The sequence below is a fragment of the Phaethon lepturus genome, unplaced genomic scaffold (genome assembly GCF_000687285.1).
Source record: "Phaethon lepturus isolate BGI_N335 unplaced genomic scaffold, ASM68728v1 scaffold10895, whole genome shotgun sequence".
Lineage (NCBI taxonomy): Eukaryota > Metazoa > Chordata > Aves > Phaethontiformes > Phaethontidae > Phaethon > Phaethon lepturus.
In genome coordinates, this window is record NW_010539894.1 from 6,149 (window position 1) to 20,683 (window position 14,535).

Here is a 14,535-nt window from a genome sequence, read left to right on the forward strand (position 1 = left end):
TCTGTCCCAAAAACCAGATAGCCTCAGTAGTATTAAAGCCAGCGGGCAAATCATGGTTATGATCTTAATCTCCTCAACTCCAGTGCTCCTCTCAGACAGCTTCAGTAGATCACAGTTGGTCCCAAACATGGGTTGTCCATCCCACTCTGAAATGTCCAAAAAGTTAAAGCCTGATATTCCTTCATACTGCTGGCTCTGGGCAACTTGTAGCCAAAACTTTTGAATGCAAGGAGCTCACATCGCAGTTACATGCCTCCCTTGCAATGAGCTTTCGCAAGTCCCCAAACTTTCTGGTTTCACAGCCATTTGTACCTTGCTTTACAATTTTTCTCTGCAAGTGCATGATACAAAGGCAAATTAAATAATACTGAAATTAGAAGAATGAGATTCAAAATGTATTTAAGTGGTTTTGAGCCAATTAACTCCTTTTTCTTAGAGAGAATAGGGTCAGGCAATTAGCTGGCTAATTGTTTCTGCAGGATGTTTACAAGCAAAGAAGGTAGTTCTCTGGTTATTGAAACTGTATTTTACTACAGACTCCAAACTGCCAGAAGCATCAGATAGGAAGCAATTTACCAGTGAAGCAATCACCTTAGACCTGCAGTTCCTTTTTCCCCCAGGAAGCCATATCCCATTAAGACCTGTATAAGAGTGAATGGACTCAGATATTAAACTGTATTTATACAGTCCCACGTATGGAATCCTTTTGGGTACATTTTAAAAAATTTCCCACCACTTGCAATTTCCTGTTTCCCTTTGCCTGTGTTTGCATTCTCTAGTAGTTCATTCTCCCACATAGTAAAGGTCATTGTCTCACAATATAGAGATATAGACAGCTGGCTTTAAAGTAATGTACATCTGACTCCCTGCAGCCTGTATCAACAATCTGAATTGTTGAAGGAGTAGCAGTCTTGGAGATTCATTCATGTCCCCCTTGAGAGGGAGGGAAAAAAAGAAGTCTGTTTTTGCCTGGAAAAGATACATTTTTCTGTACCAAATACAAAAAGAACCCCACCACCACCTTTTTGCAATGGTGACAGGTTTCCTTTGCTCTCTCTCTCTCACAAATACACCCATCCCACATGCAGTGTTTGCCTCTGGTGGAGTGTGCAGGTGTAACACTAACAAACTCCTACTCTGCCCTAGTCTGCAAACGTTGGTGCTTTCCCGTCTCCCCAAAAGCCTCCTAGCAAAACTAGTGCCTGCTTGGACATCAGTGAAGACCTTGACACAAAGCTTACTGTCCCACTCTGAAACCAGTAGGAAACATGCCCCTGCAGACCCCAGTGGTGTAAGTTCTCATAAGGGCTTAAAAGCCTAAACACAGAGTAAGAGGAATCTGGTTTTGGAGAGCACCTCTTAGAAAAGGAGAGCCCCACCATGTCAGCACTTTTGGGTGGACTGAGAATGGCTGACGTCTGGGATGGCATTATTCACTGATCTACCAACATTAGACCACACCCCCCTCTACTTTTCCCCTCACATAGACTCCCCATTAAGGGCTTTTGTCCTTCCTCCCTTTAGTCCAGCAGCGGTGCTCAGCCCCTCTGCCCTAGAAAGGCAGATGACCAGCAAGAACAGGTCTTCTCCAGGCCACCATGTACCCTCTGCCTGAGGAGCTCACACCCACTGGCAGGTTTTCTAGGTGGGTCTGCTCAGATGACTGATCCATCAGTAAGCAGGTACCTGTGCACTAAATGATCTCCAAATCCCTCTCAACTAAATTATTCTGTGATCTAGCAGGAAAGCGGGTATTTTAGCCTTACGTTGAACAAGTCTCATCCAAGTACATTCTTGCCATTTTAAGAGACTAAATCAAAACAGACCCATGGCCTCTCTATTTGACTACCTATTGCCTTCTCTTTATACAATAGGCATTCACAAGTTCTTAAAATTGCTCTCTTGCAAAAGCCCGCTTGTCAGAGACCATTTTGTGAAAGTGAGGGGATGTGCAGACTTGTCTTCCTGCATCTGTGTTGGTGAGGAAATTATTATAATGGGAGCAGGGCTTTTCCTCTCACTGGTTACAAACTGCTGTATTTTAAGTATCCAAGTAAGTTGTCTGGTAGCTTTTGGAGTGCCTCCAGACTTCAAACAGGACATGATACGATGTGACCCCTGCATAGTGGCAGTGACTGTATGGTGTTGTCCGACCTATTTCAGTGCTCATATGGCAACACGGTAGAAAAACACCTTATGTTCAGTCTAAGGTGTATGGCTGTCTCCAAAAGAACTGCAAGAGAAGACAACAGCATTTGTGGGAATGAATGGTGCAGTGTAGTCCATGAGAACCCAAAGCTGAGAAGTGTGACCAACTTCTGAAAGACCTTTTCAAAGACCCAGTAACCACCATCCTGTCACCATCAAATCACTGCCTTTCCCTCAGCACTTTGTCAAACCTCAGACAGTTCTTCCATTCAGGAACTGCCTTGCATAAAAAGCTAGCTTGGCAGAGAAATTATTGCCTTGAGACTGTTGAGCAAAGACAACTGTACTTGTTGCAGTTGCAACACCTTGTGCAGTTCCCTGGAGATAGAAGGAAGGACTGATCCTTGTGGAAATCCAAAACAGCTGGCACCACTTTTCTCAGTCAAGATAAGTTCATCTTCAAGCACTGTTTATCCAGACTTTGTTCGCTTTTTAGAACACAAGTGATAGAAATAGAGGGACATGGGGGGTTGATAAATTAGTTGATGTAGTTGCTGTATATTGACTGCTATAAAAAAGTAACATTGAACAGAAGTTAATGAATTAGAAGTGGAACAGAGTAAAAAGGTCTTGAATTCAGATTCCTGCCCTGAACTTAGAGAAGTCCAACTGCTATGTGTTGAGCTTGCAGTCCTTGGAGAGTTTGCTGGGATACCATGGGGATGAATGTTTTGTTCCAAAATACCATGCAGTGGTTTTGTAATAGGGCTTCTCCACCTCAACTTATGATGGCAAACAGTTTGCCTTCTGACAGAAAAAATGTACCCAACAGCCACCTACCTCCTTCCAGTCAAGATTTATTTTTTGCCCCACAGCAAGACACAGCAACAAAGGCAACAAGCTGTCTTTGTGGAATTCATTGAGGAAAACTAGCACATTTGGAGGGGACAGGCTTATGCCTGTAACTTAGACCTTGGCCTCTGAAATCTGAGGCTGTGTTTTCCTTAGGCTCACTTTTTCCCATGAAATGCCTTGAATTTGAACTTCTTGACTGAACTGGGAGGCACCAGTTACTGATCATATTAGTCACAGCTGCATGTTCCCAAGGAGTTACCATGCCAACATCTTGTACCCAGGCCTTTGAAATGCAGCAGTTTGCAGTCAGATCAAGTGTCAAACATCAGTGAAGGGTTTTTATGAAAAAAAATAGTGAAATTGTCATCAGACAAAAGGGAGGTATTAGTGCATTGCCTGCAACAGCAGTGAAATGACCAGCAAATAAGAGAAAGTTGTGCTCATGAGATAGTAGCTCATAACTCATCTCTGAAGTCTTGTTTATGGGGTACAGAGATAGAAAGAATGAGTTCCTAGTGCTGAAAGGGGTATAATGCACTTAAGAGGTTCACAGCCTGTACAGTATCTGCACATGTAGGCCTTTACTACTAGTAAGTAGCTCTTGGAAGTGGTCCCTCCAGCTGCTGGGAGCTGGACTGAGCTGGTACTCTTCCCAGCTGCTTAGAGCACAAGCAGTATCAGGGGAAGGGTTGGGAAGAAAGGAGGGAAGAAGTGGAAGACAATACAGGTTGGTACTCTAACCCAGCCCTTTGGAAGGAGACTAGTCCTTTGGATGCTGTAACATAAAGGTCAAAAGTTTATTGAAAGACAAGGCCATCCAGGAACTCCTGAGTGTTCACTCGTGACAATTCACAAGTGTATCCAAAGATGATCTAGCACAGGATGAGGTGGCAAGTCCAACATAAATGACCTGTTGAACTTAAGGTGTTTCAGAATGCTTTTGTTTTTTTTTTTTTTACTAGTAGAATCAGAGTCTGTGGAAAAAAATCCTTGCTCTGAGGAGTGAAAATTTTTCTTTAAAGCACAAAAGTGTGGTTTTACTTTTCAGCCTGGAGATGCAATCTACCCAAAAGATGAAAATGGAAAAATTATCTACCATAAGACAGACTTATGTGCCACTTGGGAGGTAAGCAAACACAACATCCATCCATATATGCTTTAAAAACACAGATCCTCATTCTCGGTTTTACTTGTGACCTTCATAAACAGAGCTAAAGCATATTAACAGGGCAAGTGGATCAAATTCTACTAGCTCCATAGATAAATATTACTTCTGTCCCTAAGGATGTAGCTTTTTGCCATCTCTTAATTATTTTTATAACAAAATAAAGTGTTAAATATCTGACATCCACATTCCATCTCTCAGAGAGTGCACTCTACATCTGCTAGCTGAGGTACCTGTAGGTTTTTACCAATCTCTCCTCTTTATCAGATCTTTACAGCAGGAGAAAGTTGGACCCCTAAGAAGTGACCGGATCCTCCTCAAAAAAAGGAAGCTTTTAACCTTCAAGAAAAAACAGAATTTGCCCTAAAGTTCACCATAAAAAAAAAAACCAGCAAAAAAACCCAAACCCCTTTCCCTCAGAACAGGTTCACTCACTTCTAAATTTAATTATCAGATGAGAATGCAAGGTTTTTCTGCTAAGAATACTTGGAGGGAAATAGGATTTACCTGAAAGATTGCATCCTAAATTTGTTTGTGATGTACTCTAGTCCTATAGCCAGAGGTCTCCTTAAGCCTACCACCACTTGGCTTCAGGATCTCAGGTGAGGCAGATCCTCACGATCCTGTCTTTCAAAGCCTTGGACACTTTAATTTATGGCCAAAGCGGGTCAGCTCTCTTTCTGCACCAGGCCTGCTGCAAGAGCATTACTGATTCAGCCCAGTTCACACCAGGAGAGAGGACATGGGCTACTTCACTTCAGCTTGCACTGTCCAGAGCTGGACAGTCATGTCCCTGTTCACCTCTACTCAAGGTGCAGCAGATAAAGATGGAGAATGGGTGAAAGTTCAGAGTGGGAGAGAGCCTGGGACAGGCTTGGGCTTTCCCCATCCAGGCTGGGTCTCAGGGGGAACAGGGACTTCCACATCGGCTGTTTATGTTACCCTTGCCTTTGGCTGATGCAGTTCATTCCTCTCCTTCACAGGCTAGTTCCTCAAACACTGGAAGCAACAGCTGTCCGAACACTGTTACGTTTTTATCTTCTGGTGCTTATTGTAAAGGGTGTATTGTAGCAGGTCACACTCTGCAGCTAGTAAGTCAAGAGCAAAATAAGTGGTGGTGAGTGCCTGCAAATAATAGTATCAGTCTAAGTAAAACTGTCTAAACTCAATCCAGATAATTTCACTCTCTCAGTATGGTGCTAGCAAGAAAAATGACTCCAGATGACTACATTTGCTGACTTGTCACAGAGGGATACAAAGCATATGAGGCCAACTAGAGGTCATCAAATGCATGGTGCCTCTTACCCCCTCCCTGCTTTCAGCTCCTGTGAGACAGAAAGGAATAACAAAACTTGCAGGAGAGGCATCCAGCTCCACGGTGGGATCTGCTCTGCCTCAAACACCCACCGAATCATTTGTGTGCAGCATTTGCGGGAGCAAAGGGGAAGACTGTAGGAAAGGACCCTCTTTCCCCTTAACAACCCAGCAGATGAATCTAATGAAGACCAGGGCATGTATTCATATCCAGTATGATAAGGTTTTCATATCCTCATGATAAGGCTTTCTCATCTATTAGGATTTGTCTGAAGTGCAGAATATCTAGAATTCCTCTCTCCCCTCCTTTTTCTAGTTTATACTGTACTGAAGTTTTCTGTGCTGGTTTTGTGATGTACCTTGCCAGGTATTTAGGGGATTTCTCTGGATAGAGACTTCATATGAAAAACTGTTGTACAATCAAAAGGAATAAATTGACTTTTCAGGAACGCAATCTGTTTCGTTCACTGTCCCTTCTCCAGCTTTGAGGCAGTGCTAAAGCAGCATAAAGTAAGCAAAACTCTTTGAAAGCAGATGTCTGACGCTTAAGTATCCATATCTCAGATTAATCTTTCTATTCTCCAGACCCTCACAGGAGGTATAAAACGTTATGGCTTGGTCTGGAAAGCAGGCCTACACGGGAACGGAGTTTAGAATAGGAGGACGGCACCAGCGCCCATGCTAATAGAGCTGTTAGTTCTGCTGCAGCAAAGGTTTTTCTGCAGCGTCAAGAATGGACTATCTTCCATCTATCTCTAAAACTCATGCTCCAAGGAATCAAGCCAACATGTGCGACTCCACCGGTCTTTGCTTTCTTTGCAGGCTATGGAAGCTTGTAAAGATGCAGGCTTGGCAAAGTCTATTGGAGTATCCAATTTCAACCGCAGGCAGCTGGAGATGATCCTGAACAAGCCAGGACTTAAGTATAAACCTGTCAGCAACCAGGTACGACTGCAAGCCGAAGGCAGTGCCTGCCACGGTGCTACTGCCCTGTGTGGAACACAGAGGCAACGTGTGGCCTAAGCCACCATGGGCAGAAAGGCAACATACGCTTTGCCGCAGATTCTGCCCTCCATACTGTCACATTTCCATTTCTAGCTTGAAAATATTACTTGTCCTATTTAGGCTAAAGATAAATATTTGAAGGTGCTGGAACAATTGGTCTCCTCAGTTCCTGCTCCAGGACTATAAAGCTGGTGCTTCTGTGCCAAAGCTCCATAATAAGGTTGAATGCTGAGTTAATTCAGTTCTTAAATCTCTGCCATGTACCTTTCTCCAAGTCCAAAAAATTCCCAAGACAAACCATTCAGAGCTAACCAGTCCTCAATGAAGCCATGTCTGCTTCAGCTGACACCAAAGCAAAACAGCCTTAAGTATCAAGGATCATCAGTCACTCTAAGCTTCCCAAGTTTAAAAGCCAGTAGAAGTAAATCCTAAATTTCCTGTACATGCTCTGTCATGACTTTCCTATAAGACATCAGTAAGAGTTAGAGAAAAACCTAAATTACAGAGGAGACACCATTAAGCAACTGATTTGAGCTGAACAAGCCCATGAAGATGATAGGCATCTCCGAGTTAAATTACAGTAGTAAGACTCAGAGAAGGCAGTAAGTGGCAGTGACCCATCTGAATGCCCAATACCTTTGACTCCGCCATTTGGCAGCTCACTGCATTTCCTAGAAATCACTGGGAAGCTCTTCTGACTCAGCTGGCGCAAACAAATATCCACATTAACAGTATCAGAGAAGTGGCCAGAGACCAGCTGGGACCAGCTTCCCACCCTCAACATGTGGTTTGGAGGGTTAGGATTGACATGGGGCAGGGCAGGGAGGCTAGCCGTAGCTTTCATTTCTGTCTTTGGCCTGCAGGTAAAGGCAGCCTGTGAGAGAAGGACATTCTGGCACTCTTCACTGTTATTAACATGCCTAGTGGGTGCAAAATGCAATTGCTGTTTCTGGTGCACCGCTAAGATTGCACTGAGCATTGCTGCTGCTTCCTGGGGTTGAAGAAAACCAGGCAAAAGATTAAGCCCAGTTTAGGGCAGCTAGCCAGCAAGCATCGATGTGCCAGCTAGCTTCAGATTGCCTGCAAACAGTGGTTGCTCTGTCACCTTGTAGATGTCCCTTTCCCAGAGACTGAAAATGCAGCCAGAAAGTCCCTGCCTGTAAGGGAATGCATTTGCAATGTGGGATGGCAGAGCTTGTAACAAGGTCATAACCACTATGGAGATGTCTCACCTTTTACATATGCCCCGCCTCGCCTTTCTGTCTGGGACAACTTATGCCAACACTTCCCCTAAAAACAAGATCAGATTAGTCATCTTGAATGCAAGAGGCAGAGAAGCAAAGATCTGACCCACATGAGATGGGTTGCCTTCTCAGCCTACTTCTCTAATGAGCTTCCCTCACCTCCACCCCACCCACTCATTTATTGCCAGTTTTCCACTGGGGGCCGATAAAAATCCCCTGCAGCCAAGTTATAATTGCAGATGTCGATCTGCTGTCCACCAAAAAAAACTCCATCACCCAGCAATGTACAATTAACTACAGATTGAGTTTCCCTATCCCTTAACTTACATGTATCCTTTCCTGAAAGCATCACCTGGTCTGTAGCTCTCACAAATATTGGGACACCATCTGCTTCTGTATCTGGCCCTGTTGATTAATCATTCTTTCTATGTTACTCTTGTAGGTCGAATGCCATCCCTACTTCACCCAACCCAAACTCTTAGAATTTTGCAGACAACACGACATTGTTATTGTTGGGTATAGCCCATTGGGAACCTCAAGGGATGAAACATGGTAAGTCCCCATGCTATTTTCCAACAGAAGGTCAATCTCCAGGAAAAGAATAATAGTTCTCCACTGCTAGGTCTCTGTGCAAAATACCTTTGTCCCCATTTTTCAAAGTAGTTTTGAACTTCAGTGTCTAAATATTACTGTTGTGAATGTAAACTTGCAACACTCCTGCTGTAGGCTGTCATCAAAAAATCCCAGGTCACCTTAGGTATCCTCTAACAGAAAGCAAGTGTCTGTAACTGGGAATGTTGAGGCTTAGGTGAGGAAGTAGAAACTAAGCCAGTGTTAGGACATCACACACGGAGATGCCTTCAATGGCCCACCAACCTAAATGCCAAAGCTTCTCTCCCATATTCCACACTACTTGTCAAAAAGGTGCAGTATTCTGTCCACAGACAAGTAGATGACTACGTTTTGACATTAAAGATACAGATTTTTTTTTTTTTTCTTTTTTTACAATTTTCTTCCAGGGTCAACGTGTCCTCTCCTCCTTTACTGAAGGATCCTGTGCTGAATGCCATTGGCAAAAAGTACAACAAGACAGCTGCACAGGTTGCTTTGCGTTTCAGCATCCAGCGAGGGGTGGTGGTCATCCCAAAAAGCTTCAATCCACAACGCATCAGAGAGAATTTCCAGGTAAATTCATACTGCAATGGTGCATGGATGAAACCACTTACATTGGCTTAACCTCTAAGAAGGTGATTTCCTATTTCTTTCTGTAGACATAAGGCTTGATCAATGTCAGTCTTTGCCACATTTGATGCTTTTGTCCCCATCACTTAATGGTACCATGATATGACAATAATAGAGCAAAGTAGAAGGGACATTTTGGTGTCTTTTAACCTTCTGGAGTAGCTACAGTTCCAGCTGGTGGTGTATCCCACAGCACCAGTGAGCAGCACAAGCAAGATGAAGTAATTCGGTAGGTCACCAGTCCAAGGTTGCTGGCTGTAGGTGTTCAGGAATGACTGAGTTGTTCTGCCCAGTCTTCAGGTATGGGGCAGCTTTGTTAGGGAAGGGTTGCTGCATACAGGTGTGCCAGAAAGGCTCATAACCACACCACCAGAAAGCATGTGGCTTGACCACCACACCCAAATAAGATGAAGAATTTGTTCCTGTGTCCTTTGCAGCACTCAGTACCTACACTGCTCCCTGCTTTCCCTGCCAATGTACTACTTTCAAAGGTGGTGACCCAGTACTTGCCAGACTACCTTTCTTTTCCTGCCAAAGAGTGTAAGCGAGTGTGACTGGACTTATTCATGTCCTCCAGACTTTCCTATAAATGCAAACAAGTATGGATTTGTGGGGGAGACAGGGGGGAGGAGGGGGGGGTTGTACTTCTGAAGTCTGGAACATATGAATGTTGATTATGACAAGACATGCTAACTTATTCCTAACTTCTCCTTCCATTAGATCTTTGACTTCTCTCTCACTGAGAAAGAGATGAAAGAAATCGAAGCCTTGAACAAAAACGTTCGTTATGTGGAACTGTTAATGTAAGTCCAGGAGGAATCCTAGATATTCACAGAACATTAAGAATTAAAAAACCCTCTTCTTTTTAATATTAATTTGCATATAAACAACCTTATTTTAAGGTAAGACTTAAATATGAGAGATCTTTAATGCAGCCTGAATATGCTCCTGGACCCATTGCAAAAATAAGGATGCAATTCTTGCTTACAGCTCAGATGTCAAAAGCCCACCTAGTAGAAAGTGACTGTATCTGGCTAATCCATCTCTGCTCCATCTCATTAGATGCTTTCTCCTATATATTGTAATGACAGTCTCAGCCATTCACAAGGTTTGGTTAGCATTGCTCCTGTCTAGTGTAGAGATCGGGGCTTCAAATAGGAGCGCTTCCTTGTCTTTCCCCTCCTTCCCACCTTCACTTCCAATGCTCAGCAAGCCATGTTGCTGCTCAGGTACAATGGCTTATGGATTGTAAACCTAGTGTTTCCAGAGGCAACTTGTCCTAAATTGCTATGTGGAAGGCTGAGAATCAAGAACACTGCTAAATGAAGCCACAGGGCTAATTTAGAGAGAGCTCTGTTCTTTCTTGCTTAACACTTTAGTCAGAACATCAAAATTTGCCTACCCCACTTCCTCATAAAAGTTGGTACATCTTAGTGACTGTAAGTGGTCAGAGACTTTGTTTTGACCCTTCCTCTGATGCTGTCTTCTTCAGCAATCTCCCTCTCCTGCTGTCATGTTGAGTTGTACCTTCTCATACGGAAAGCAGAAAACCATGCAGCTTGTTTGACTGCTAGACCACTTCCTAATTATCTCTTCCGAGAACTAACAAGGCATGATCTCTTGCTGCTTGTGATCTAAAGCTTACCACCAAATGTAGTTTTGCTTCACCTGAAGCTGTACTACCCCAGAAGGCTCAGACTGGCCCAAACATCTCCTTTTGCAGGTAACAATGCTGGTGTTTTGTTGGGGTGTTTGTGGTTTTTTTTTCCTTCAACTCAAGAGCATCTACAGTTTATGACCAAACTTTATGTTTTCCCCTTTTTAGGGCACTCAACGTGTAGCCAAATGCTAGAGATTCGTTTCCATGTATTTCTCTTGTTACCTTGGATTATCTGTGTCTTGCCAAACTGTAGTGTGGGCTAAAAATAATGAAAAGCAGGATAGCAGCATGAATAGCACTCTAAAATGTTGACCATTGCTCAAAAGATGGGGGAAATGTTGCAAAGGAATAAATAAACCACTTACTGTGCTGCATAAATATGATAGGAAATATGAACTAATTTAAATGGGGTTCATCTTTCACATTTAAGCTCAGCCAGGTGCTCTGAAGCTTTAGTTTCTTAAAACTTAAAATAGCCTTCCATCAATTAGCAGCACTTAGGTCCAGAAAGCTTCTCACAAATGGCCTAGCAGATACTTATGTGTGTTTTGGTATTTGAAATTGTTTGGTTTTTCATAGCTCAGTTCGGCTATAACGTCATTTAAACTTTTAGTGATTATATACATGAAACATAACCTTGGTGCAAATGCAAGAGCCTTTTCCAGAAGTAAAGTTAAAGTATAAAAATGCCCACAGGAGAAGAACTTTCTAAGCCACCAATCCAAAACCTAATAAACTAAATGCTTTGCTTTATTAGCCTAAATTTGGTCACAGGAAACCACTGAGGACAAGGAAAACAGGATTCATAGAATGAACATTGCCAGCTCTATTTTTCATAGGAGTTCCATGTTTGGGGAAAATACTTAAATACAGCCTGACCTCAACTGTGAAAATGTCCCCTCAGAAAAGTGGTGTTGCCATGTAAGGAGCAGCTAAACATATCTGCCTACTATGTGTTCTCACACTGAAGTGTCCGGAATTGACACTGCAGCAGAAGAGTTACCAGCCTAAAGAGATTTCTTATTTCATCCAGCAATATTTTTGTGAAAAATTCAAACCATCCTACAGAATGACTTCTGGTTAGTCAACTGTGGGCAAAACCTTAAACTGCTGTGATGCAAATGCCAGCAGGAGGGTTTTCCAGTTATCAGCTACGACGAGTACTATGTGCAAATCTGTTGTTCTGATAGTGTGAGTAAGCCCATAGGATAAAACAGGATATTGCAATCAGTGGAATGAGTTAGCAAGTTCATCATCTGAGAAGAAAATGGAGGTTTTGCAAAAACGAGTGCTTCAGGAAATCTCAGTCTGAAATAGTTTCTTCTCCTCCCTTTGGAGGAGTCTAGAAGTATCATGCTGGGCAAGTTTTACATTAATCTATCTCCCAGTGTCTGTTATGGATATTCTTCTTTACCAGTTATTCCAAGCTGCATTGACTCCTTTGAGTGAATAATTTTCACTCAAAGGACTCAGACCTTCAAACATGTGACGGAAAGTAAAGATTGTAACACTGGCAACTCAGACACTGTCAAATTATACTGAAACCAAACAAGCCAAAGTGTTGTGGCTTGTTTTTTTGAACCAGCTCAATCTGTTAATGTGTAAACACTTCAGCTTGGCTGAATATTAGAATGAAATGTTTTGACACAACCAATTCAAAATGTTTGATGCCTTCCAGTTAGTTAACTTCAATATTGTGAAATGTATCCTTCCCAAGCCGGAACAATTCACAGCTAGGATAAATGTCAGTACTTGTTGTGCCCTGCTGTAAGGCAAGGCAGCTGCCACAGTGCACCTGAGAAAGGTCTTCAGAAACTTTTGATTTTGCTAATGGAAAGAGTTCATCAAGCCAGGGCTTGTGGTTTAGCATCATCTTCTCAAACAAAAAACCCACAACAAAAACCAACTACTTCTCTCTCAAGTCTGCCAATAAAGGCAAACAGTGTTATTTTTTCACCAGCAGTCGGCACTTGGAATTTTCCTCTTGCCTTTTACAATGATCCTGGATCATGCATCTTCCCCGAGCATGCAGTTTTTAAAGTGAAGCCTGAGGCATCTCTACCTTTGGTAATATGCAGCCATAAGCATCCCTTTCTCCCCTGAACTGGGTCACCCCAAAGCTCTTTGTAAATTCTCTGGCATTGGTGCTATTAACCTGGCGGACCATCTACGTCTAGGCTGAGCTAGATGAGGTCAGCCAGACCTCATCTAGATATGGCAACCACTTGGAGAAAGCACCATACCAGACCCAGACCTGTTCGTGCCAGCTCTAAGTGCATAAGCCAAAGTACTACAGTCTGGTGTCTCCACCTCTCCTTCAGGTATAACCCTTATTTCTGAGGATTTTTCCAGACATCTGAACAAAGAAGTTTTCCCCTTCCACAGTACACACATAGTGAAGCCATCCCCCCTTCCCCCTTACTAACCTGAGCTAAATCCACCAACTTAAACAGCAAGAATAGCTGACATCCAAAGTCTTGTTGGTTTCTCCCATCTGTCCTTAAGGTATGCAGTCTGTAGGCCTGAAAAATGGTCCTTCACTATCCTCTCCTAAAAGGCACAGGTTTGCTTCCAACTCTGCAGGGACGATTATTCAGAGCAGACAGCTTCTGCATAAGTAGAAGAGCCTTCCATGTAGACTCTTATATATATATATTGCTGGGCACAGGACAACTGCATCAGTGATGTGATAGCCTGCTTCACCCGAGAAGCTCACTTGTTCAATCTGACCTATCCACAGGTGGCGTGACCATCCAGAGTATCCCTTCAGCGATGAATACTGAAAACCAGATGTGTCCAAGCACATTCCTAACAGTGCCATTAGGCTTCGCTGAAAGAGACACAATGTTTGGTGCTTTGACTTCATGGGAGACTGTTGAAATCAGCATTAAAAACATGACATTTACTTCCTCTTGTCAGTCTTTTATTGCTACTGAAGAGCAAATCTATTTAGCCTATTGAATCTCTGGTTTTGGCTTAGGAGGCTTTAACAGTAAGCACTGAAGCTTCAAAACTGACAGCTGATAAAACTCAAGATTTCTCTTGAAAACAGGCTCACTGGTTCAAGCCAAATCATTTCACTCAATGGCACATTCTTCACTGAATTTGAAACATGAAGTTCTGCTTTAGTAGATGTGAATCAATATCATTTTGTTTCACAGCTCAAGCAAGAGAAAGTTAGGAGTGGGGAACTAATTGGATTTGAGATATATGTATGTACACATATATACTGATATATAGATATGTTCACTGCTTCATGCAGTGAAGCCTTTTTCACTTTGACCAGTGTATTCTTTAGCTGCATACATGAGCTACGTTCTGTAGGTACACCCCAGCCAGTACCACATGCAACTAGTTCAAGCCTTAAAGCATCATAAGCATGTTCATATGCGCCCTTCCCACCTCAGTGAAACACAGGAGAGAGTATGACTCTATTGCATCTGTATTTGAGCTGCTCTATGAGGATGATACTGCATAGCATTGCATATGCAACCTGGAGCCATCCTGGAGCTAGGACTGGCAAGAGCCTCACCTCATGAGGTTAAAAATCCCTTGAACTTCCTTCCTGCTCACTAACTGATACTCACCCAAAAAAACTTCTGTTCATTTCAAAATTCTTAGTCTTTTTTATAAATTCCTGACCAAGACAATACTGAATTAGGAAGCTAAATTTTAAAGGAGGAGAAAGATCTATTTTGTTAAATACCACTTTCTACTGTGCTTTGAGACTGCAGAACACTGGCAGGTCCAAAAAAAGGTAGGAATCGGGCAAAAGCAGCCAGGCTGAATCCTGAACATTTCATTCAATCTGCCCTCAGCTCTGAAACATGGGGGCAAAAGCACAGACACCAGAGTAAGGAAGACTTAACTCCTTCATCATGAATTTCTTTTTCAGACCACTT

The 14,535-nt window shown here is 42.8% G+C and overlaps 1 protein-coding gene across 1 annotated transcript in view; it reads left to right on the plus strand.

Moving 5' to 3' along the window:
* Nucleotides 1-13,538, plus strand: part of AKR1D1 (aldo-keto reductase family 1, member D1) — an 18,827-nt gene extending 5,289 nt beyond the window's left edge. Inside the window, exons 3-8 of the mRNA XM_010287270.1 lie at nt 4,052-4,129; nt 6,305-6,427; nt 8,174-8,283; nt 8,751-8,916; nt 9,694-9,776; nt 13,374-13,538. Coding sequence (XP_010285572.1) covers nt 4,052-4,129; nt 6,305-6,427; nt 8,174-8,283; nt 8,751-8,916; nt 9,694-9,776; nt 13,374-13,416 — 603 coding nt within the window. The 3' untranslated portion in view covers nt 13,417-13,538. The remainder of the gene's footprint in view (nt 1-4,051; nt 4,130-6,304; nt 6,428-8,173; nt 8,284-8,750; nt 8,917-9,693; nt 9,777-13,373) is intronic.
* The last annotated feature ends 997 nt before the right edge of the window (nt 13,539-14,535 follow it).